At 34.7% G+C, this 27,281-nt stretch overlaps 1 protein-coding gene across 1 annotated transcript in view; it reads left to right on the plus strand.

The window, feature by feature from the left end:
• ATRNL1 (attractin like 1) overlaps positions 1–27,281 on the plus strand; it is a 480,268-nt gene that overhangs the window by 65,900 nt on the left and 387,087 nt on the right. Inside the window, exons 10-13 of the mRNA XM_090278658.1 lie at positions 11,920–12,074; positions 24,168–24,252; positions 25,525–25,733; positions 26,720–26,838. Coding sequence (XP_090134784.1) covers positions 11,920–12,074; positions 24,168–24,252; positions 25,525–25,733; positions 26,720–26,838 — 568 coding nt within the window. The remainder of the gene's footprint in view (positions 1–11,919; positions 12,075–24,167; positions 24,253–25,524; positions 25,734–26,719; positions 26,839–27,281) is intronic.

The raw sequence follows: 27,281 nt of genomic DNA on the forward strand, positions 1-27,281 counted from the left end.
ACACTTTCTTTTAAACTTTTAGCACAAAATTCCTTTATGTGAAATGAAATACGGTTTTCTGCCAAATTGCAATTTGTTGTACCTCCTTCACTTTCAAACATATATTTAATTTAAAGAAAAAATGATGGAATTTTTAAAAAGTAGGACTTCTTTTTGGGGTGATTTTTGTTAATTTTCATTATTTTTTAGTCTAATAAAATGCAGTATTCTTTATATTTTTATAAATATTAAAATTAATAAAATACTTTGTTTTATGTAAGTTATTTATACATTGTATTTTATTTCCTACTTTCATATTTCTAACATTTCCTCATTGACTTTTTGTTATGATAAAAGGAGGAATTGTGTTGTAGTGATTAAGGCACTATCTATCTGCTCAGCGTATTTTTGCATATACAGTATTCCCTCACTTATCGCGGGTATTACGTTCCAGACCCCCCCTCCCCCCGTGAAATAGGAACTTTACATTTATTCTACACTCCTAAACCTTCGTAACTTTAACAACATACGTATACAGTACCGCAAAATCCCACGATATAGTGAAAAGTCTGCAATAAATAATTAAATATAATATTTTTTAAAATCCCGCGATACAATGAGGCTGCAATAAGTGAACCGTGATATAGCGAGGGACTACTATTAAAGATATTGTATCTTGCCAAAAAGGCAAAGGTAACTGCTTCTGCATGACATAGTTCCCAGTAGTAATAATGGGCATGGCAGTGCTCAGAGAAGGAGCTTAGTAAAAGTGAATGAATAAGAAGAGATGTGGATATTATTTGAATAAAATCAAAATGAGAGAGTTAGTTGTTGCTTCCCTCTTGAATGAAATTTGCTCAGGTTTTACATGATTACCTGAGTGAAATTTTGCACAGAAGGATATAATGATCAATCTCGGCAATTTTAGCATATGCACAAATAACATTGTATACTTGTCCCTTAGGGGAATTTAGTAAAATAATTTGTAAATTACTTTGAGCACCTCATTACAAATATATTATAGATCCATATGATGCTTTACTATTTTCTTGGGTTCTGCATTTAAAAAAAAGATTTTTTAAATTATCAGTGAGCACTAAAATGTTATTTTTCTATTTGTAACTTTCTTAAAGTTTTGGTGCTTCTTGTTAGTGTATTTTTCAAGTTTGCTATTGTATATGGATTGTAATAGGTATCAGCTTTATTTGTCAAGTGTTATGTAATTTTTGAATGTTACTTATGAGTTCATTGTACACACTAACATTTTTTCCACATCAGAACTGGTTTTATTTTTTGGTTGATATAGTTTAGTAAATAGGCTACTTGGTTGAGATACTAGAAAATGTTTGTTTGGAGGAATTCTTTTACATTGGTGAAATGGGTTATTTGGACTATTATTCCTACTGGAAAAATAAAACTAGGGAACACCTTAAAAAAAATCTTTATTGTACTTTTTCCGCATTATCATTTAGTCCTCTTATACCCAGCAATCATCACACTTGTCCATCTTTTGAAGGCATCAGTGCGGTATTAAGGAACTGAGAAGTTGTGGGTCAGGATCTAGAAGAGGTAGAGTGTCAAGGGAAGTAAGATTGGCGTTTTGAGGAACCTTTGTTCTTGAGACAATAAGTCCTGAAAACTATCTGAGAAACTGAGCATACGTTTTGTGGATCAGTGTGAAGGACCAACATTGGGTTTCCAAGTGTGCCAAGGAAGAGGGGCCTTGCTACACACTTAAAGATTTAGTCTGGTCCCTTAAATTCTAATCCGACTAGTAGGATAAACTCACCTTTGAATTGTCTTGAACTTTCATTGGGTTATGGTGATTCGCTCATAGCCTAACTATTTGGCAGAGTAAAAGTCAGTCCTCACTTTAGGGAAATAATACTCAGAGCCTCAAATTATTTCTTCAGTATATTATATGAAATATCAGGTATAAAATTTAAAAAACTGTGTCTTAGATAAAACAAGATATGAAAAAAAAAATACCCAAAACCAGCCATTAGAAACATACCTATAGGACAATGTTCTTTTCAGAAACTTTAATATGATTTGAATTTTATTTTCAAGGAATTAAAATATAAGTATAAAATATTAGCAGACAACTGGAAACTTTTACTAAAGAATCAAATGGAAATTATAGAAATGAAAAATACATTAATTTGAATGAAGAAATCCTTGGATGGCTTTACCACAGCCAAAAGTTGGCACTATAGAGCTTTTCTTTTTCCCCTAAGAAATTGTTCTGGGCCAATTGGATATGCAATGAAGTGGATTTTGGCTCCCACTTGATACCATACACAAAAATCAATTTCAGATCAATTATAGATCTAAATATGGCAAGTAAAATAGTAAATATTATAGATGGTAACGGGGACAAATATGTGCATATCCATTGGTAAGGAAAGACTGTTAAAATCAGATTTCATACTTCTGTGAAGAAAGAAGCAACAATAAACTGAGCTACATATATCTAACAATATCAGTAAGAAGGTGAAAGGCAAGCTGCAGTGTGGGCCATTCCTGCAACATATGAAGCCGACAGAAAACTATTCCTGAAAATATAGACAAGTGCTGCAGATCAATCAGAAAAATGTCAGATTACTCAACAGAAAAAGGGCAAGAGACCTGAATAGGTACTTCACACAAAAGGTTATCCAAATGGCCAGGATACATTTAAAAAGGTGCTCAACATCATTAGTCATGAGGGCAATTTAAATTAAGACAACACTGAGGTATCACTCCACATCCACTTAAATGGCTAAAATAGAAGGTAGAAGCACACCCTGAAAAAACTTTTGACAAGTGTCTGCTAAACTTGAATGCATTCTCACACATACATACATACATATGTGATGTATGTATCCTATATAATAGTTATTTTAGTTATATAATCAACAGATACATATATATATGTGTGTACTACAGTCATATGGAAGAACACTTATAACAATGTTATTTGTAATATCAATAATTGCAATCAAATGAAATACCCATCATCAGTTCAAATGGGTAGATTAATTGTGTTCTAAACGATGGAATGCTATACAATAATGAAAACGAAAGAATTGTTTTCGCAGGTATCCATGCAGCTGTGTCTTTCCAAAATAATGTTGATCAAAGGAAGCCAGAAGAAAAAGAATATACAGTGTATGATTCCATTTATATGAAGTTTAGCATCAGGAAGAACTAATCTATGGTCTTTGAAATTATGAAAGGAATTGCCTTAGGGTGGGAAGAGTTGAGTAGTGATTGACATGGGCAACAGGGAAGTTTCTAGAATGGTTACACAGATGTGTTCATTTTGTGGTGTTTCATTGAACTGTACCCCTAAAATTTTTATACTTTTTCATATATATGTTACATTCGTCAAAGTATATTTAAAAACAGAAATCTGTTTCTGACTTATCAGGTTTAAAGAAATATGCTGATATTTTATGACAATTTGGAATACTAAAAGAGGGTCAAGTTTTTAGTATGTAGTTAACAAATTACATTTTCTGGCCATTGTTGGAAATGACTGAGACATAGAAGTTCAGGTACACCCAAAGCCATTGCTGCTACCTCACTCCTTCAGGACTAGTTGAGTCTGGTTCCTTTACAGTTAAAGAGTAGGAGAGAACAAAGATCTTGTACTTATAGAATGTCCTTTCATATGGTTAGGATGGTTTATTAAGTGGTATTGTCCTTTGCTAAGAGACTGACTTGGCTGTGATCATTGTGGGTACCAGGGGATTGTGGTCTAATTTCTTAGTCTTGTTAAATGAAGTATCTTATGACATTCTTTGCACATATATGCTTGAAAGCTTACTGTAGGTCTCTATATCTTCCTGTTCTTCTATATCAAGGGTTTTCTATGACAGTAGAGACCTCAGATATTTTTTTTTTCTGTTGCTCAGGTCCTTTCCACAATGGTGTGTCCCTTTAACCCATGAAAGAGCAGAATGAATTTTAACACATAAGGAACACATTAAACATTATCATTTGCAACTTACAGATGGAATTATATATTTGTTAATTTTTCCCCCTTTTTTCAAGTGAGTGAAAAGAAATTTCAACTATGAGATATATTCAAGATGAGTAGTGAGTGTATTGATGAAGCTTCTGTGGTACTTTAAATTTTTTATGTTAAAAGATATTTGAAATCACGTATACTTAGAGTATGTCTTCATCATGATGCTACATATGATTGCATGAAATGATTTTTCTAGCTTAAATTTGATATAATGGGAGTTTTTTACATTAAATTATTCAAAAGCTACTTTATTACTTTATTGAGTTTTGGTGATTTCTCTAAAAACTTAGCTGTCAGAGATTTTGGAAAGTGAAATAGGGAAATTTTATAGATGTTACTGGTTAATTTAAATTTTAGTAAATGCTGATGAACATGCTATATTCATGGTGTTCATTCTTGCTTATTTCTCTGCATAATGAGTGTCTGAAATCTTTTCAACACAGTTTCAAATACTCTGTTGGGAATAATCCCAAGACTTTCTCAGTAAAGAAGACAGATAACTTAAAATTGTATGGTACATGTGTATGTGGAAAAGAGAAATACAATAAAAAATTAGTATGGCAGAAGATTTATTAAAATGAACATACATTTATACAGGCAAAAATGAATATCTTCATAAACAGTATATGTTAGGAGATTTGGAATTTTGGAATATCTGGTTAAAATCACATATTGATCATTTAAAGAAATACTTATTTCTATAGCTTTACCTTTTAAGGTAATTTTGAGCTATGTAGTACTTATCTTTTTCATAGTGATCTTTTATAAACTTGGAAATATTGCATATGGACAAAAGACTTTATGAAGGTGCACATATATAGTTTCAGAACAATGAGGAAGTAAACGCCCTATCTACTCGAGCCAAGAAAGAGGACATTGCAATGGCCCATGAAGCCCCCATGTGCCTCCATGTTGGCACTCCTTCCATTAGCCCCCAGAGAGGTAACCATATTAATACTGCGTGAATTACTTCATTATAGGCTTTTTGCCCTTCTGTATGTATTTTCAAACAAACCATTCAGTTTGTCAATTTTTGAATTTTGCAGGTATTGTTTAACATGGCATGCTTTCCTTAGAGAGTTTTTTAAACATCAGCTCTATGTTCTAGAGATATATTTTAATAAGGAGAGACAGACAACAAAAGTGGAAATAAATAAAATGTGTTTTAAATGATAAGTGCTATGGAGAAAAAAAGAAAGTATAGGAAGAAGATAAGGGGTTTTAGGCTGTTATATTTCAGTGGGGTGATCTGAGAAAACATCACTGAGAACACATTTGAGTAAAGATAAGAAAGAGATTAGAGAGTGAGCCATGTCGTTATCTGAGGGACCGGTGTTCTAGCAGAGGGACAGCGAGGGAAAGCCTCGAGATGGAAATATGCTTGTCGTTTGAAATAGAAGGGGGCCAGTTAGCTGGGTTAGAGGGTCTTAGAGTGGGTTCAGTGAAGTAGGAGAAAATGACCTTAGAGTGGTAATGGGGGACCCTATCATACAGAGTCGTAGAGGTCATTATAAAGATTGTGACTTTTACTCTGATCGGGGAAGCCAGTGGAGGGTTTTGAACAGAGATGTAAAATGCTCTGACTTGGGTCTTTATAGGGTCACTTTGGCTGCTGTGTTGTGATTCGGGTACAAGAGCAGAAGCAAGGGGACCACTTAGGGGACTATTACAGCAGTCTAAGAAAGAGGTGCTGGTGTCCGAGACTGGGAAGGCCACATGCCAGTGAGGAGAGTTGGCTGGATTCTGAATATAGTTTCAAGGTAGAGCCAGCAGATTTGCTGGACTCCGGGCTGGGAGGTACATTGGAGGAGGGGATGGTGAGAGTCGCATCAGGCCTTTGAAGACCTGAAAGCGTGGAACTGGCATTAGTTGAGATTATGAATTTTGTCGGAGGAGTAGGTTTGCTGTGAAGGGAGATGTAGAAGCTCAGTTTTAGATATGTGTAATTTGAGAAACATATTGCATATCCTAGTGGATAGGTAAACTAGGTGGCTAGGTACAGGAATCTGGGAATCTGGATACTGCGTTTCTGCCCGGAGAGAGAAGGATAAACGATCAGAAAAAAGAGACGGAGAAGAAGCGGTTAATGCTTTTGCGTGAAAACCAGGGAAGTGTCGTGACCCACAAGCCAAGAGTGGGTTTCAAAGGAGAGAGTGTTTGTCAGAACCTGCTGACCGGCAAAATGCTATGAGAATTATGAACCGATTGTGGCATCTGGCAAACTGGAGCTTTTCGCTGACCTTGACAGGAAAAGTTCCAGTGGAGGGGCGGAGTGAAACACTGATCATCAGGGGGTCTACTAGGGATAGCGGAAGAGGGATCGGAGAAAAGTCCTGACGTTTCCTGGCGGCTTAGGTGTAAGGGAAGGAGAGAAATAGGGTGATGGAGGGCCAGGGAGGGGAGGACAAGAGCGGTTTTCTATTTTTTAAGTTTGGAGAAGTAATTGTGCTTGTTGGCTGATAGGAAAGATAAGAAGATATAAAAAATGATACCGGAAAAGGAAGAATTTGCCAGCAGGAGGATGTACTTAAGAAAACAAGTAGCAGTGGGATCCAGTGAGCATAAAGGAGGTAGCCTCCAGCACCACGGGAGCCGAGAGGTATTCACAGGATTGAGAGAGAAGGCGGGTTAAGTGAATGAGTTGCTGCTAAATGCGTCCATGGGGGAGAGCTTGAGAAAATGAAGAAATAAAAAATTTCTCAGTGAAATTATCAGTGGAGAGTGAGACTGGGTGATGTTTATTGGAAGACAGGTCTGACAAGAGACAATCAAGTATGGAATGATCATTTAAGGTGGAGGAAGGGCGAATGGGTGAGGGAAGCATGATAGGTTTGGGGGCAGAATTGTCTTGTGTGACAGACCCTTACTGTGGGAACGTACCATAGATACTTTTTAAAGGATCTATACTATGTTTCAATTTTTGCTATTATGAACAATTATAGTGTAAATGTTTTTAGCAGTCTTCTGTTGTTTTACATACAGGTTCTCTGAGCTATTTACTTAATCAATGCTTGGTCATTGGGATTGTCATGCTCAATTTTACCCAACGATACTTCAATGTCATTTTACTGTTGTCATTTACGCTTCAACTGGTGGTGAATGGGAGTTTCTAGTCCTCCACAAAATCTCCAAAATTTGATGTTGTTTGGTTTTTTAAAGATATTTTTGCCAATATAATGGATATGAAATCATGTTCTATTTTGGTTTTAATTTGCATTTTTCTGATTACTAATAAGGTGGAATAGCTTTTCATGTTTATTGTTCATATTTCTCTCTTCTTTAAAATCCTGCTCAAGTCTTCTGCCCGTTTTGTCATATTAGTTATTTCTGTACACTTTTTTTGATATTAATCCTTGGTTGTTTTGCGGATTTGTACATGGATACATCTTTTGGGGTGGCACACTATTCCCCCTTTTTCAGGATGAATATGTTTCCTTTGTATCTGTTTTGTTGGGTGTTTCTTACCCTGAAAGGGTGCTGGATTTTGTCAAGCTTTTTCTGCATGTATCAAAATGATCATTTTGTTTTTTCTTTATTCTGTTAATATTATGTATTGCATCGGTTGATTTTCAGATATTAATCCAACTGTGCATTCCTGGGATAAATTCCACTTGGTCATGGTATATAATCCTTTTTATATATTGCTGGTTTTGATTTTCTAATATTTTATTGAAGATTTTTATTCCCATATTTACTTAAAAACATATTAATATAAAGTGTTCTTTTCTTGTTATATCTGTGTCTGGTTTAAGTATCAGAGTTACAATGGCCTCATAGAATGAGTTGAGTAGTGTCCCATCTATTTTATATTTTTGAGAAGTTTAAGACTTCATATCACTCATCTTTAAATATTTGGTAGAATATACCACTGAAGCCATCTGGTCCTCATTTTTCTTTGAGGAAAGTTTTAAAATTTCTAATTGAATTTCTTGTTATAGGTCTATTCAGATTTTCTATTTCTTCCTGTGTCAGTTTTCATAGTTTGTATCTTTCTAGAACTTTGCTCATTTCATACTGTTATTTGTAAATTTCATAAAGCTTACAGTTGTTTAGTATTACATTTTAATCTGTTACATTTCTCTATGATAATTATGTTCCTTTCATTTTTTTTATTTTAATATTTTTACTTTTTGTTCCGTATAGCTAAGAATTTGTCAGTTTTTTTATCTTTTCAATGAAAGAACTTTTTGGCTTTATTAGTTTTCTCTATTGGTTTTTTTCTCATAGTGTGTTATTTCTATCCTAATCTTTATTTTCTTTATTCTTTTTTGTGTATTTAATATCTTCAATTTAATTTTATTTTTGATATAAATTTATATCTGCTATGTTACTATTTTAAATATATATTTTTTCATTACTCTCTCCCTTTTTATTGCTTTTTGGTATTAAGTAAATATTTTCTAGTATGATATTTTAATTCCTTTAATATTTTAAAATAGTTATTTCAATTACTTTCTTACCATTTGTTCTAGAGCTTAACATATGTATCTTAATTATAATAGAATGTACTTCAGATTTACACTAACTTGATTTCAGTGAAATAGAGAAACATTACTCTTATATAAAGGTCTATTTCCTCTTCCCCCTTTTCTCATGGTATTATATATACATATAAAACATCTATATATGTCACAAACTCAATATATTTTTATACTTATTAGTTTGTATAATTTTAAGTTGTTTAAAGAGACCGAGAGTAGAAAGGAGAGCAAATAATGTTATGTCAACCTTGTTATTGAATATTTTTGTGTGCTTTGTCTAGTCATTTGTTTTTCTTGATCTGAGTTACTATTTGGCCTCATTTTCTTATTTTAACAGAGCTGTACTTCCATCCACCCCTTTGTGTTCTTATTGTCAAATACAGGAGTGGGCAAAAGTAGATTTACATTTCATATGGAAACAGACATGCAAGTTATGATTATTTCAATAGTCTTATTAACTCAGAAGAATGCCTTTCCAACTGTAAAGTCACTTTTGATCACCACTGGTATATTACATTTCTTTCTATATGTTGTAAGCCTGATAATCCAATTATATAATGTCCTGTTTTATCACAGTTGCTTTTCAAATTTATGAAGAGAAGAAAGGAGAAGAAATATGCATTCACACTTTGTTTTGTAATTATATAAATGCACTCTGGATTGGAATAATTGATTGAAGACTGAGCAACTTCCTTTAGTATCTTGCCAGGCAGACATTTTCTTTAAGTTTGTGAATGTATTTGTAACATATTTCTAACATTTATAGTAGCTGCTTTGAAGTCTCTTTTGCTCATCTGACATCTGGGCCCTCTCAAGGGCAGTTCTGTTGTCTCTCTTTTTCTCCTGCTTATGGGTCACATCTTCCTGTTTTGTTGAGAGTCGTCATTTAACCTGAAAACTAGACATTTTAGATAATACATTGTAGCAACTCTAGATCCGGATTTCTCCCCTCTCTGGGTCTGTTGTAATTTTATTTGTTTAGTAACATAACTGAACTCTCTTTTTAAGTAAAATCTTTTTCCTCCTCCAAACGCACCCTCTGGCGTTGCTCCTCAGAGGAAGCAACCTGGGGACACTCAGTCACCCTGGGATGGCTGTAATTTTAGCAGGGCTCCTTGACCTTTCCCTTTGACCTCTCTGTTGAGCTCAACCAGACAGCCTCCACTAATCGTTGACTGATGGCTCTATTGTTTCCAATAATGCGTTGGGGCATACATGGCTCCATGGTTTGTTTGGATTCAATTTCAGTGCTTTTTCAGGGGTAGTCTTTGAGGACAGTCTTTGAGTTTCTGACCCCTATGGGGCTCTTATTAGCTGTTATTTTTCCCACGCTCTTTCTGGTACACTTTTACCTGGTCATTGTTTGAGCTATTGTTCTCATAGAGCTGCCAGCTATCTCTTAATTGCTTACAACCAAAACCTCCACTGTTTTTGAGAGTTCCCTTAAGGCGTGGGGTCTCCCACCCTCTGCTCCATGTAAAGTCAGTTTTCTTGGAAGAGCTTTGGGGCTCTTCTTTAGCCTACCTCTCCCTATGGGGGCAACCTCTGTATTTGGAATTATAGGTGGGATCCGTAGTCTGCCCTTCTTGGAGCGACACCCCTGCTTTCTGTGCAGGGTCCTGGATGGGAGTGGCAGCCTTTGTTCTTTGCCACTCGCCTCTTTTGGCAAGGAACCTCTGCCCAATAAGTGAGGTCAGGTGAAGACTATTTGGCCCTGGGCCTGGTGTTTAGCTTCCACCCTATGTGTTAGAGGGTGACCACTCAGACCTCTCCTGCTTTCTTCTTGAATAATCTTCTGCTACCCAGAGCTGGGGGCATGAGAAGTATTGGCAGTCCCCTGCTCCTGGTTAGATTTCAGTGGCCTGTACTGGGAGCTGAGGGATGGAAGAGTTCTTGTTCTTTTTTTAAAAAATAATTTATTATTTGTTTGTTTATTTATTTTATTTTTAGAGAGGGGGGAAAGGAGAAAGAGAGGGAGAGAAACATCACTGTGTGATTGCCTCTCACTCGTGCCCCCAACTGGGGACCTGACGTACAACCTAGTCATGTGCCCTGACTGGGAATTGAACCAGCGACACTTGGTTCGCAGGCCGACGCTCAATCCACTGAGCCACACCAGCCAGGGTTGAGTTCTTGTCCTTGGCTTCACATGCTTACTTGGGGTGAACTTCTATGTTGCTGAACTTGGGTGTGTGGTGGGGGGATGGGGGTGAAGGATGAGAGTGGGTAATGGGTTAGATATCATGGACTTGCTGTTCTTACTAAAATTTAGTAGATATTCTTGTGTAAATATTTATAGTTGCTCTTAGTAAAAAAATATTTAGACCCTAAATCATTGTTTTTTTAAAAATAGTTTTTACCAATTATAGTTCTTTCCCTGGAAAGAAGTTTGTTGAATTCCTTATATTGCCATTCTGGAAGTCAGCTCCATATTCTTTAAGCATTAATTGGCATTCTAATCCATGGTTATTGAGGTACTATCTATACCTTACTAGCTATATACATACCGTGTTTATATTCTGATTCTCTGTTAGTACCAGGGATTTTTTAGAGAATTTATAAAACATTGATTCATACTGTCATGCACCTTTATCATATATCACTTTATTTAGGTGAAATATACTTGTGAGAATGTATTGGTAGTATTTTCTCTCAGTTACACTTCAATTAATTAAAAGAATATTTATATTATTTTTAATGTTTTCAAAAATGCATTGTGATGTTCAGTTATACACAACATATACATGTATCTCTTCAGCAACAGAATGTACAAATAAATACAAACTGTGTGATTCCATTTTGTAAAGTACAAGGACAGCAATATAAATCTTTGCTATTGAAATCAGAACAGTGGTAGTATATATATTTTTAAATTTGAGTGCTGATTACTTTGTTATATTCATTTTGTGAGGATTCATTGACTTTTAGACCTATGATAAGTGCACTTTTCTGTATGTTTTATTTTACTTAAAAAGTTTAAAACTGTGTTATGTGATCCATATGAGTTATGTAGTTTTAACTGAATATAGTTCCAGGTAAATCTATTATATTTAACTTTTTATTTATTTTGATATGTAAAACTGATGATTTTGGCCCTCTAATTTTAAGAATAATTGTTTCCTAGTTTTATAAATAAAAACCAAATTCAAAATATAAATTATTATAAAAATCATTAACAATTATGTTTAATATTGTGCTTCCTCAAAGCATTTTTAAGTATATGAATATGGAAATATTTTTCTAAAAATATGAAGTTTAGAGGCCATATATATTTTTAAAAATATTGAAGTTTAGAGGATGTTTATGTTAAAAATTAAGCGTGTTATTTCACAATTTCAAGCACAATTCTATATGCAAATTCGATCCTTTATATTATAGGTATATATATATAATCAGGGAGGTCTTTTTATCTTTTGTAATACATTTTTAAATTTTATCCTGTAGGACTATTTTGAAAGAAAGTGGGTTTGCCAGATACCTTCATTCAGCTGTTCTTATCAATGGAGCTATGCTTATTTTTGGAGGAAATACCCATAATGACACTTCCTTGAGTAACGGTGCAAAATGTTTTTCTGCCGATTTCCTGGCATATGACATAGGTATGTATCTGTTAGGGTTGTGCACAGTAGGAAATAATCAGACATTTTTCATGTAGCGATTCTCTACTACATTACTTGACCGTGTGTGTGTATATATATATATCATTTGAAAGAGATAAAGTCAGTGACGTATTATGAATGGAGTTCTCTCTAAAATCAGCATGGTGGGGGTATAAGGCCAGGAGAAGAGGTGAACTGGGGTGAATCAGTGGTGGAGACAGGGAAGTTGGGAAATCCAGGTTGGCTTTTCTATGGTATATCCCTACATGAGCGCTTTTATCAGTCTACTTTGTTTGATTGTTACCATTAGATATAGAGCACTATCAAATTATGTAAACTATAAATAGTAACACAAGCATATTAGATAGAGTGGGGATGAGTAAAGGTGCATTTAAACTAAACTCACCAGATACACTTACTTGGTGTAGAAAGCTGATAGAATTAGAGAAAGGGATATAGAGGTAGTGGAGCAAAAGGAGTAAGATGTGAGATAAAACGGCACTGAGAACTAGGAGTGGAAGTGATTAAACAATCTTTTGCAGAGAACCAAAACTACAGTGCATTAATACAGTTTATTTAATTTTAACTATGCTACCTATAGTTCTGTAACTTTCTGAACATTAAATGAATATATTTATTGAAATACTATATTTAGCTACGCAATAGACTATTATAGTGAAAACATTTTTCTCTGTATGTCATAATGTAGATAAAACCTAGCTGATATTTAAAATATATTTAGTAGTACGTTAGAGCATCTTTTATTGATGGTGTAAAGTAATATACCAATTTTAAGCTATTAGGAATCATTTTGATAAGTAAAAATAAAAGAGACCAAAGACTAAAACATTAAATAGATATAAGAAGTATACTTTTGCTTTTCAACACCATTATGGCACATAATCTACTTAGGAAAATTATTTCAAGTGGTAACATATGAAGAAAATTATGATTCTTAATAAGCACTCTGATCTTGATATTACTAGAAGTTTGCTGGGTAGAAAATTCCTAGTAATAAAGTTCAGCGTGCATTTTAACTCGAAGCTATGAGTGTGTGCCTGTGAGTCATCACTAAAAACAATTCACCGTTATTAGGATTTTTAGATGCTAAATAATTCAATAATTACTTTTGGAAATAATAATTTGAAGGGATGATTCATGATGGAAATGGGATTGTCTCGGCTTTTAGAAGGCTGGTAAGTCAGTGCCCGAGAGCCAGGGAAATGGATCAAATGAAGCATTGAAGGAAACTGGCTTACGAGCGTTCACTACTACGCTGGTGTGCCCTGCACGCTGTTTTGCCTGTGGTGATGGCGCAGTAAGCTTAGTTCTCTGGAGGTAGATGAAAGTTTTGTGTGTTTTTTTAATGAGAAAAAAATATCTGGAAAGGTGTAGAGTTTTGCTGTTATTGTTAAAAATCTATAAAGTGAGATTTTGAACACCTAATTTTTGCAGAATACTCTTCCCAGGAGCTCGTATTCAATTTATGTACCTTAATGAAGAAACTAATGTTGAGATATCTCTGTAGCTTTCATATTGGGAATTTATTTTTATTTCTTGTATATTGTTCACAATGGTCATAGTGAGGTGTAAAAACAGATGTTAATTTCGTAGGGAGAGAGAGAGAGAGAGAGAGAGAGAGAGAGAGAGAGAGCAGATTTTCTTTAACTATTTACTAAGTGTCTTCTGAGAGCTAGGTGCTATGCTAAGGACTTTATATACAATATCTGTAACCTCTCAAATAACCTTATAGTGAGCTGTTTATAAACTTCCAGGATATTAAGCGGAAGAGAGTGAAAGAAACTTGCCTAAAGCATTGTGGGTAGTAAGCAGTGGATCTAGCTTTTGTGACTTCTAAATCTTGTGGTGGTCTTTCCACCTGAGGGTACTGCGCTGTCTGGCTGGGTCCAATGTACGTTCTTCATTTTGGCAACAAATTACCAGACACATTATGTTTAATGTGTTTCTTAGTGCTGTGGAAAGATAACAGCAAATATCTGTTTCATTTTTCAAGCAAATGTTTAGATTGAAGGAAGAATAACATACTTTAAATAGCTTTATATTTTTAACAGGATATATATATATATATATATATATATATATATATATATATATATATATTTGCTAACATTACCACATGAAACATAATATAGCCATACAATTCAATGTAGGATAAGTGGTTTTTTAATTTCATCTTATTTCATTATTTCTGTTCAGTTCCTAATAAATTTCCCCCCTAAATCTGTATTTATTCTTCTTAGCTTTGTAGCATCAAATGTTGGAATATTTTCCTAGAAAAGTATTTTTCTTATTTCAGGAAACACCTTCCAAAATAATTGTTTTCCTTATGCGGTATATTTTGTGGAAATAAAACACAATCATTGCTTAATGAACCAACCATAAAACAGATCTGTTTTGAAAAGAAGAAAAAGGCCATGTTGCTAATTTTTCTCTTTAGTACAGCCCCCTGGACTTGCATGACGCATTTGACTGGAATGCACCTGAATGCTTAAGCTGATTGCCTTGTATTATATCGTGTTTAAACAAATAGGAATATTTGTGCTCATACTATTTTTTCATTGCTGTAAAATGTACTTTTTCAACCTATTGCATAGTAAATTTTGTATAGCAGTATCGTTAATCTTTGAGGGTATAACTTTGCCCCCAGAGCTCTCATTATACATGGTAGATGTACAGATACAAGATGGCGATTTTCAAACATGGCTGTACCTTGGCGTCCCTTTTGAAGGTTGTAGGGGAAAAAAACCTTTGTTATTTGATTTTCTTAGATTAGTCACTGGGCCCCTGTGTTTTTAAAAAATAACTTGAGTGCTATTGATAATAGAGCCATAAGACTGGATTGGCTTTAATGTATGCAATGATATTTTACTTAATGTTATAGTTTGAAGTCAGATTTTAAATATGAAAGCTTTATTAATTTTTGTTATTTTTAGTGGTGTTATTATTGTACTGGATTCAAGATTAAAATGATCTTTCTGGTAATGATAACCTTGTAGTACGTAGTGAAGCTAAAGCTACAATGGGAAAAACATATGTCACTGAGTTGACCTCACGTTACTAGACATATTTATACTTTAAAACTGTTTGACTGTGGAAAGTAAATATTGTCATGAAATTTAGTTTTCTAGGGTCAATGGGAAAAAAGAAATCTGGAAGTTTGTTTGATTTTTACATCTCTTAAGTGTCTCAAGGTGATTTGACTAAGAATGTCAGTATTTACAACTGAGTTTTATGAATTGAAACATCTAAAAGTCAAAGTGAATTTTTGAGACATTTTAAAAGTATAATAAACTATGACCTAGTAGAATTTATTCTAGGGATTTAAGTATGATTGATTATCAGGGAATGTATAAATATAATTTATTACCTAAAGACCGTTTATTGAAGTCAATTCATTATCAGGAAATATATAAATATAATTTATTACATAAATCCTGTAAAATCATTTCAGTTAAGATCTTGAGTCAAAAAATGATGTCTGCTTTGCCTGGCAGAGAGTAGAAACTAACTAAATATTTATTGAATGAATGCCAGGGGACAAAATTCTAAGAGAAGCTGTGGGTCTGAATGAGATAACTTAGAAAAGTGTATCTTTTAGAAGATTCAGGAAGTTTTGACCTACTGTGGGAAAACCCTGGTGAAGCACCACCATTTAAGGGATGGTGAAAAAAGTTTTTAGGCAACATCCAGAAATTTGGTTTCTATTACAAAGGTATTCACATGATTAAAAGGAGGTTTTCTCTACATCTGTCTACTTGTGAGTCTTGTACACACAACTTTTATGTTTTTTTTAGTGTATTTCAAATATACAACTAAGACTGACTTAGGAACTAGTATTTCAAGTGGAAAATTGAAAGAATTTTAAAAATGTGTCCTTAAAGCATAACAAATGTATATTTTCATAAAAAAGAGTATTTGTAGGAAAATTTGCAAATGCATATGCATTTTCTACCGGTACTGTTTATGCAGAATTGATGAAGTAAACCAGTCAGCATCAGTTTTAGTGGAATCATGTGGTCCCTCATAGGTCAGTAGTCTGACAGCACAGAATTCTGGTTTCTAAAATTTGGGTTTATGACAATAGTAGCTAATTTTTTGATCTTATGTGTGTTGTGTGTGAAGTTTGTAAATTAATATTTAGTACCTTATAGCACAGGTTTTAAAAATAAATCTGTATTCCAGAGTGTATATTTTACTTCGGTCTTTATTCCTGTGTAGCTTTTCTATTGTTACGGAATAATAACATTTCTGTCAGCTTTCATGACGTCAGTGACTGTGGGTTTTGCTTTAATCTGTCTACCCTCAAACTTTTTATGAAGTGATAGTGACTTGAATGCCCTGGAAATATATTTTATTCTTGGTAAAAAAAAACTCCCATAATTATTGATTATAGTCAGATTATAATATAATGAGACTTTATAATGTAATAATGAGAATAGACTACAAGTAAACAAATTATATTAATTTGATATTGAGCTTTAAGGCATTTGATAACTTCTGCTGAAGGGGAAACCAGTCCAGGTTTTTTTTACAGAGACTCCTGATGTAGAATGTGAAACTCAACAACAGAATTTATCTAGCCCAACCTTCTGTTTAGTAGTTATTGAAAAAGCTGGAAGGCATAAGTGGAAAGTCTGTTCATAACAACCGCTCCTCCTATCTTTTTCTCTCCCCATTCTGTTGAAAAGTCCTAGCAGGTGGGCAAATATCAGCAAGCATGAAATATTGTGCCTGCAGATGCAAACATGCTTACCTCAGCTGGCTAGTCATAAGCTTGAAAGCTAACTTCTATTTTTCCTAAACAGTTTTATGAGTGAAAACAATTTGCCAGCTATTTTAAGGAACCACAGAGGAAAATTTGCATTTATTGTATTGTATCAGTCAGTCAGTCAGTATGGGTCAGGTTATACTGTGGCAATGAACAACCATGTCACAGTTCGGGCTCTTTGGAAAGCAAACCCGGTGACCGAGTCTGGTGTTTAGCGTGCTGATTAGGTCCTTGAGGAGTGGGGCGGGGAAGAGGCTGGACTGGGCAGAGGGAAAGGTCCAGCCAGCCCACCTAATGGCCTCAGTGCCCATCAGAGTTGTCACTCATAGGATGACACAGGCCTGGATCCGTCATTGTGTGAGGGTCCCTCCCAGGAGCATAGGACCTTGGGTGAGGGAGCTCTCCAGAGCTAAAGCAATGTCCGCAGGGGCTGGTCGCTGAATGATGTCGGTGATAGCAATCCTAGCAATGGGACAATAAGCCTTCCCGGAAGGTGTATTTAGTCAGCACATTTCCATATTTAATATAATTCATTCTTTGAGCCACTCAGTCTACTTCTGCAAATACATTTGTTGGAAGCTCCTCTTGGGTGCCACTGCCCTTTCTTCCCAGGGAAGACCTAGATCATTGCTCTGGCCCTGCGACTGGTCTCAGAGCTGGCCCCTGATATTCCTCATGTCCCTCATCCATTATTCTTTCTAAATATCACTTACTGTCAACTAGGACCTCTTCTGGTCTCTGTCTCACCTGGTGGCATGACCTGGACCCTCACCCTTAGGTGTCCGAGCTCCTGATCGATATGTATCTCCTGCTCTGGGCTGCTGTACTTGCCCATTTACCATCACGCTGGGCTCTTGGGCCATTTCTCTCTCCCCGCAACGTGAATGTGGCACCGTTGGGAGGCTTTTTTCCTGAGTCACCCTGACCGAGGCTGTCTCCTAAGTGATGTCTGTTTTTGACTGTTCCCACACATCGAGCTGACATGTGTGCATTTTCTTCCTCTTGTTATCGGGGCATAGAGGGTTCCCCATGTGGCCATAGCTGTAGGATGAGGGATGGATCCTGGCGCAACAGGGGTAGATGATGGGTCTGAATGAACTACCGTCTGTGCGTGTTGCTTGTGTGCTGTGATCTTGCTCATGCTGGATCTTGGGGACCACTTCCATTTCATGTTCTGCTGGTTATTGGTAACAAAGCCAGCTTATGCTATAAAACTCTGAACACATGGCCACTGACATGGCAGGAATAGAGGTGTAAAAATTTCCACTGTGGATGGGGATGAAGCCAAGCAGAAAAATGATTTGCAGGGGAAATAAAATGTTCATGAATGGAAATGTAATCATAGCATGCTGTGTGGCTTATCTGTGAATAATAGCATATAATATTGATCTAAACAAAATTTAAGTATAGCAGGAGAATGAAGGGAGGGAAGTATGTGTGTATATCTCTGCATAAAGGAAGTCAGAGATATCTTAGACGAAGAACTAAGTATGCCATTTGGAGCAAGGAGGTAAATGTAAAAACAAGCTCTAGTTTTTTATTTAGAATTAAAAGTGCTTACTTTGTGATTCTGGAATAGGCATTGGGAAGACAGCAGGAGATCTTTTTATTGTGAACCTTGTGGGATCACTTGAATTTTAAACTTTGCACATATATATTTTTATCTAAAAACAAGCAAAATAAAATAAACCAAAGAAGTACAGAAATTTTAAAAGGTAGAGATTAGTGGGTCAGGAATACATGTTCAAAATGGTTTCTGGGAATACTGATATCTGGAAATACACTGAAAAATATCTGCGGAATAAAGAATATAGGAAAAATTGAAATTAGATCACTGTAATAGAAGTAAAAATAAGTTTCAAAAGATCAAAACAGTAAAGGCCAAAATGTACATCTTTTAGAAGAAAATTATAGATTGTCTTTATAATCTTGTGTTAACAATAAAAAGGAAAAAAAGTCACAAAAAAATCACACAGTTAATGTACAGACTTTTTTGTAAAATAAGACTCTGTAACTAAGTGAAAAGACAAATCACAGCAACAGAGAAGCTATGATAATGCATATGACCAGTAAAGGGTTGGTATTGGGAGCATTTAATAAAGAATTATTTAGAAAAATATTCAAATAGGAAAATGGGCGAATGACTGGAACTGTGATTTTATAGAAAAGTAAAAACAAATGATCTGTAAAGGTGAAAAGATGCTGGATCTCACCAGTAACTGGGAAAAAAATAGAAAAATAAAACCATCAGATTGGTAAAAACAAAAAATTCTGATAAAGATTCATGTTGGAGAAAATATGAAATAAGGAGACCCATCATGTACTGTTGATCTGAGTATTATTAAGTTAGTGAAACGACTCTGGAGAGCAAATTGGCAAAATCTAGTGAAATTGTGCCTTTCCTTAAGCCTAGTAATTTTACTCTTAGAAATCTACCCAGAGAAACTCTCAAAATGTGCACAAGAAGATGTGAATAACAATGAACATACCAACCTGACTTGTGATGGGAGAAGTCTGAGAGAAGGCTAAATGACCATTAAAGATGAATGGATAAGTATGGTATAGTCATAAAAAGTAATGCTGTAACATGGTTAAAGTGGACACTTGCACCACATATATGCATACATTTAAATAGGTTGTTGAATAGACGTTTCTTCCCCCAAAATGGCCAATAAGAACATTGAAAGATACTCAGCATCACTAACCACCGGGGAAATGCACATCAACTCCACAATGCGATAACACATCACACCCAAGAGGATGGCTATTATCAAGAAATAGAAAATAAGAGTTGGTAAGGATGTGGGGAAATGGGAACCCTTGTGCACTGCTGGTTGGAATTTATGGACAGCTGGTTGGAAGAGTATGGAGACTCCTTAAAATGTTAAACATAAAATTACCATATGATCCAGGAATTGCACTTCAGGTGCACACCCAAAATAATTGAGAGCTGGGACAGGAACAGATATTTATACACCCATTTTTATAGCAGCTTATTCCTAATAGCCAAAATCGGAAGCAGCCCAAGGGTCCATGGAGGGACCAGTTGATAAACAAAATGTTGTGTACGTGTATATAGAATGGAATATTATTCAGGCTTAAAAAGGAAGGAGATTCTGATACACGCTACAGCCCGGATGAACCATCAAGACATTATGCTCAGTCAGCAATTTCCCAACCTTTTTCATCTCACGACACACACAAACTGACTACTAAAATTCTGCAACACACCCAAAATATATTTTTTGCTGAACTGACAAAAATAGGTGTAATTTTGATTTGTTCACACCAAGCAGCTATTGTGTTGGCTGTCATCATTTTTTGATTTGACAAAAGAGGCCAGTGCCCCTGACTAAATAGTCAGGTATTGCATGTTTTAAACATTCTTGTGGCACACTGGTTGAAAAAAATCTCTGCAGTAACTGAAATAATCCAGTTGCGAAAGGAGAAAAAAGACATATGATTTCCCTTATATGAGGAACCTAGACGTAAGGTAGAATGGTAGTTGCCTGGGCCTGGGGAGAGAGGGAAATGTTCAAAGGGCACAGAGTTTCAGTTTAGCAAGATGAAGAAAGATCTGGAGATGCATGATGATACTTGTACAACACCGAGAATGTTCTTAATGCCACCGAACTGCACACTTAATAATATTTACAATGGTTAAAAAAAAAAAGCAAAAGCCATTGAGTTGAATACTCCAAGCAAGTTGCTGAAGGATATCAGTTTTTGTATGTTATCATTTATATCAATATAAAGTTTTACCATATAAATAAAATACTATCTATGTATCATAAATGTAGAAACCTTGAGAAGCAAATATAGGACAGTGGTTACATCCAAAGAGGGAAAACATTAAGAAAAGTGGACTGGGAGGGAGCACACAAGAAAACCCAATTTTACCTGTAATATTTTTTTTTTCTTAAAAAATACTATACTAAACATGATAAAATAATAGTTTTGACAAATCTGGGTAGTAGTATACGTGTTTGTAATGCCATTCTTTAAACTATTCTGTGTGCTGGAAAATTTTTTTTCTTTTTCCTAGAAGAAATCTTCAAAAAGCCAAGTTTGTAGTTAATGCTCATTTTCATTCTGTCAGCTCTTTTTCCTAACTCAGTATTTTGTATGCCTTTCATCTTGAAAATCTACCTTCCTTTCCTTCTTCTTCCTGGTTTGTATTTTACGTCGGGCCAAATTACCTGCCTTTACTCCAAGGTAGGCTCAGATTGTCAGACTATTTTCTTTTCTGGATTACAGATGTCCCCAAAATGACCTTGAACATTTTCTTTGGAAATTTTTATAATAAACTGGTTTCTGGAAGGCCTACTTTATGGATGCCTTACTCTTTCATCTGACTGTGTTTTATTTTTCTGAAGCATCTTCAGGTTTCTAATTCTGTTGTAGGAATCCTATAACCAACACACAATTTATAAATCAGTAGTCATGTGGGCTGTGTGTGTGTGTGTTGAGCTTGGATAAAATGATTGAAACCTGTCATTCCTAACTAGTTAACTCATTGTCATCTCTGTCAAAGTCTGTGCCCTTTTCCGGCCACACCTTCTCTCCAAATGCAAATAATCATTCCCAATTCTTTTTTGTTCATATTTATTGGGGTGACATTGCTTAACAAAGTGATAGAGGTTTCAGGTACACAATTCTACAACACATCATCTGTTCCCTGTATTGTGGGCTCGCCACCCAAAGCCAAGTCTGCATCCCTCACTGTTTATCTGCACTCTCCCCTCCTCTGCCTCCCTCCATGTTCCTTTCTTCAGCACTCACCCACTGTTGTTCCCGTCCATGAGTTTTTTTCTCTGTTTTGTCTTGTGCTCAATCCCTCCATCTCCCAGCCCCCTCCTGCTGTCAGTCTGCTGTCTGTAAGTCTGTCTCTGTTTTACTAGTTAGTTCATTTTGTTCATTAGATTCCACATATGAGTGAAAGCATGTGGCACTTGTCTTTCTCTGACTGGCTTATTTCACTTAGCGTAATGTTCTCCAGGTTCATCCATGCTGTCGCAAATGGTAAGGTTTCCTTTTTATTGGCCAGGTAGTATTCCGTTGTGTAAATGTATCATAGCTTTTTTTTTTTAAGTTATTTATTTTAAATTTATTTGTTTCTTTATTTATTTGTAGAGAGAGGGGAAAGGAGAAAGAGAGGGAGAGAAACATCACTGTGTGGTTGCCTCTCACTCGCGCCCCCAACTGGGGACCTGACATGCAACCTAGTCATGTGCCCTGACTGGGAATCGAACCAGCGGCACTTGGCTCGCAGGCCGATGCTCAATCCACTGAACCACAGCAGCCAGGACTATCGTAGCTTTTTTTATCCACTCATTTACTAAGGGACACTTGGACAGTTCCATCAAATTAGTTTTATAACAGAAAATATTCATAAACATGATTTTAAGAAAAACAAATGAATCAAATGGGCCTTCAGCAAATCGCTTAACTTTTCCTAGGTCTAATTTTTAAATATTTCTAACATAAGGTAGTCCCTGCTCAGTTAACGTCATGGGATTCTTATAAAGGCCACTTTAAGTTATGGAGATGAAAGCACTTTGGAAGTTTAATAGTACTACACTCATTTCTTAAATGCATACTTCTTAAGTGAATTTTAGCGTGTAAAATTGGCAGATTTATTCCTATGCATTGCCATCTATGATAGTATTTCCCAATGTGATCTTCAGAGCATTGGCTCTTGGAAATGTAATAGGTGTTATGTGGAAAGTGTTTCTATGGATAAAACATTGGAAAGACACTAAAAAATATTAATCAATAGACACATTGTTTCCATATCTTGGCTATTGTAAATAATGCTGCAATAAATATACAGGTACATATATCTTCTCAAATTACTGTTTTTGTTTTCTTCAGATAATACCCAGGAGTGAAACAGCCGGATCATATGGGAGTTCTATTTTAAATTTTTTGAGGCACTCCCATATATTTTCCATTGTGACTGCATCAGTTTACATTCCCACCAGTGGTGCATGATGCTTTCCCTTAGCCCACATCCTCACCAACACTTGTTATTTACTGTCTTTTGATAGTAGTCATTCGGACAGGCGTGAGGTGACAGCTTATTGTGGTTTTGATTTGCGTTTCCCTGATGAATAGTGATGTTGAGCGTCTTTTTATGTGTCTGTTGACCATCCGTATGTTGTTATTAGAAAAAGAGCTATTCAGATCTGCCCATTTCTAATTCAGTCATTTTTTTGGATATTGAGTTGTATGAGTTCTTTGTATATTTTTGATATTAACTTCTTAACAGATACGTCATTTATAAATATGATCTCCCATTTAATAAATTGCTGTTTCATTTTGGTGATGGTTTTCTTCACGGTGCAGAAGCTTCTTAGTTTTATGTGGTCCCATTTGTTTATTTTTGCTTATGTGGCTCTTGCCTGAGGAGGAGAGCTGAAAAATATTGCTAAGACTGATGTCAAAGAGTTTTTGTTTTTTCTAGGAGTTTTATGGTTTTGGGTCTTACATTAATAATTTAATCTATGTTGAGTTTATTTTCATATATGTTGTAAGAAAGTCATTCAATTTTATTCATGGAGCTGTCCAGTTTTCCCAACGTCATTTATTGAAGAGACTGTCTTTTCCCCATTTTATATTCTTGCCTCCTTTGCTGTAGATTAATTGACCAATAAGCATGGGTTTATTTCTGGGCTTTCTACTCTTTTCCATTGACCTGTGTGCTTTTATTTGTGCCAGTACCATGTTGTTTTGATTACTATAGCTTTCCAATATAGTTTGAAATCAGGGAGCATGGTAACTCCAGCTTTGTTCTTTTGCAAAATTACTTTGGCTGTTCAGAGTTTTTTGGGATTCCATACTAAATATTTGATTTTGGTAATTCTGTTTTTTGACATTTATTCTCTGAATATTATATATTCCATTTAATTTTGTATGCATATATGTAAAGTTTGATTTAGTGATTTAACTTTCTATTAGATTTGCTTGGTATTGAGTTCAAGTATTATTTCACTATATGAACCTTGGTTGATTTGGTAAAAAGAAGATGTCGTTGAAATTATTTTCCAATATAAAATACACCTACTTTCTTTCCTTTTTCATTTCTTTTATTCTCATATGTGTAAATTTATTTGTAGGAATTTTAAGCAAAAGTCATTTCTATTTAAGAAATAATGCCAGTTGAGTAACAATACTAAATTGTAGGTCATGAAAAATTAATGAAAGGCTTTTTAACTTTATGTATTATATCATTAATTTGAGCAATGATTGTTTTTTAGCATTTGTTTTAATTTTTTTGTTTTACTAATCTTTTTTTTTTCCAGCTTGTGATGAATGGAAAATATTACCAAAACCAAATCTTCATAGAGATGTCAACAGATTTGGACACTCTGCAGTTGTCATTAATGGGTAAAAGAAATATACTTATCAGTTTTACTATCTGTGTATTCTGTTACTCTTTCAAAAAATATTGTTTGTGCTTAATGGCATTGGATTTTATGTGTCCCTACTGTACCATGGAGTGCCTTTTGGTTCATTAACCATATTCTTCATTCTTTTTTGTTTAAATATATTTAAGGGGTAAGGGAGTAGTCAAAGGAAAGGTGCTGAGTTAAAACTTCAGATACTTTTAAAAAGTCAATCCTGCCTTCTTTCCTTTTTGCAGAGATCAGATAATGAATGACTTCTTTTAAAAAGATGACACAGAAATGATAGGATAGCCCATATTTCTGTCCAAGAGAGAAAGGACAGGGAGAAGAATTCATTTTAGTTTTCATTATAAATGCATGATTTTTGACAAGTCTTTTAACCACTCTGGACTTTAATATCCTTAAATCCATTGGGAATTTGGACTGGATGATCATTAAGTTACTTTCATTTTATAAGTTAGTATGGTTTTTCTATTTCTGTAGCAGAAATTGGGCAGTATAGACTCAAGTGACAGTAAAAATAAGATAGCTCATTCATTAGCTTAAAATGTATAATTCATAATGACATATTTTAAAGTACATTTTATTTCCATTTTACTCAAATTATGTAAGAATTCTTCAATATGATACTAAAAGCAGGTAGAAGTTAACTACAATGAAACTCTGTAATTGATATCAGTTTGCTTTCAAAATAGTAATGCATGAAATGCAGAATGTAAATAAAAAAACATTAGGCTTCTCTGTTGAAAAATAGTGTTTTGTTGATTCCTGTTTTACTTCTTTTAAATAGTAAAAGATATTATTGAAGCATTTTCTGACCTTTTTCATTTATTAAGTTAATAATATTTTAAAACTAAAAGCGCTACTGTGAGGGCATGTCACACATCTTTGGTACCGGGAATGCTAATTAATTCAGTATTGTCTGGGATTTTCTTTCTAGACTGAAAATTTGAAAATCTTTTTGATTATTTTACTCTTTCTTTGAATTTTATAAGAGGATAGTAAAACACTGTAAGATCTCTTTATCTAATTTCTAAATTTTATGTCTGTATTCAAAAATTATAATTTTAGATAGCTATTTTAAAGTGTACCTTATTACACATGTATAGCTAGTATCTATTTCTAAAATAATTGTTCCTCCCTTGATAAAATAATGTAAAATGTATATTTAAATTTATATTTAAAACTAACACATTAAGCAGAGGCATTTGTTAATGTTGTTTCTTTATGATTCTTGTTTTGTTTTTGTTAGGTCCATGTATATATTTGGAGGATTTTCTAGTGTGCTTCTTAGTGATATCCTTGTATACAAGCCTCCAAACTGCAAGGCCTTTAGAGATGAAGAACTTTGTAAAAATGCTGGTCCAGGGATAAAATGTATTTGGAATAAAAATTACTGTGAATCTTGGGAGTCTGGGAATACAAATAATATTCTTAGAGCAAAGTGCCCTCCTAAAACAGGTAAAAGTTCTTTCTTTGCTTTCTCTAGCCTCGGTCATATGGCTTCTCTACTTGGCTAGATGTAGAAATGCATCCTGCTTGTAAGAATTACCTTAGTAGCTTTCAGAAATTAAAAATTTATAATCCTCTAATTAGGGATCTAATGTTTGAACTAGACAGCGATTAATAATTTAATATCTTTATTAGCTATTTTTAGTTTTTAAAGTTCTGCATGTAAAATTACATATCAATATTTTATACATAACATGCTGATGTATATAAATTATTTTCCTGTGTAAGTAAAAAAATGATTTCAAATATTTCTTTCTAAGAAATACTGTGTGCTTCAAAGAAATAAAATGAAGTAATTTATTATACAGTTGGTATTATTTTTTTCACCCTGAATTATTGCCAAGCCAGACCATGAAGTTAAAAAATTCTATAATTTTGATGATTAATGTTCTAGTTTAATATTTTATATGAAATGCTGAATGAATAAAACAAATTTATGAAAAATTACTAGTAAATATTTATTTAGAAATGAATGACTAGAGATAAAAAATTTTCAGTTTTCTTTAAATGGGTGAATTTTGTACACAGTGCTACAATTAGCAAATGCATTTTTGAGTTTTGCTAATCTATAACTCAGAGGTGACTAAATATCTTTACAAAAAAATGATAAACAGTATTTGTTGTCATGTTTTCTTTTATGTATATAGTAATATATTTTGTTCATATTTTGTTACCTTTGAGTCTTTTCTCCCTCCTCCACAATGTGTACAGATCCTGGCAGGTTCAATAAGATAAGAGTAGGAGGCATTTGAAACCTTGTAAACAATTAACCACAAAGTCAACTTCATTTCCAAGAGCTTATTTTGATATTAATTATATTTATGGTTTAAAAATGGCTTAGCGCTTCTTAAGCAAATGTTGAAAATGCGTGCCTCAGGAGGTGTGACATTTCCTTCTCCCTTCTGATGTATTCCTGTCGCACGTTTGCCTTGTAGTGGCTTCTGATGACAGGTGTTACAGATACGCAGACTGCGCCAGCTGCACTGCCAACACGAACGGGTGTCAGTGGTGTGACGACAAGAAATGCATGTCGGCCAGCAGTAACTGCAGCGTGGTCAGTACCTCTGGGTAACTGGTGATGGCGTTAACGTTGCTGCCCTGTAATCCTTAAACTGCCATGTGTTACTACTGTAAAAAATAGCACTTGGCGCATCAAGGCATTTAGGAAACATGCAGGGAGTCGCTCTCTCAGTACATTGTCAGTTCGGACTGTTAGTCGTTGCTCAAATTTGTCAGTGTAGGTTATATTTTGAACCCAGTACCTTTTACTTCTTTTCTTGGATGAGACCTGGAACAGTCTTACAAAACTGATTTAAAATAAAAAAGGCTGTCACTGTAAACGCTGTCTTCATGGCTGATGGAAGTAGGATTATGTAGGTAAGTACCGAAATCATTTCCAGGGGGTTCTTGTCAGACACGTGTTAATAATGGCATGGTCTGTGTTTTTGTCAAGCACCTCGTGTGTCAGCTTAACCTGAAGTATTGACGGTTTTAGTT

The sequence above is a fragment of the Furipterus horrens genome, unplaced genomic scaffold, assembly GCF_987537825.1.
Source record: "Furipterus horrens unplaced genomic scaffold, mFurHor1.1.pri manual_scaffold_5, whole genome shotgun sequence".
Classification (NCBI taxonomy): Eukaryota; Metazoa; Chordata; class Mammalia; order Chiroptera; family Furipteridae; genus Furipterus; species Furipterus horrens.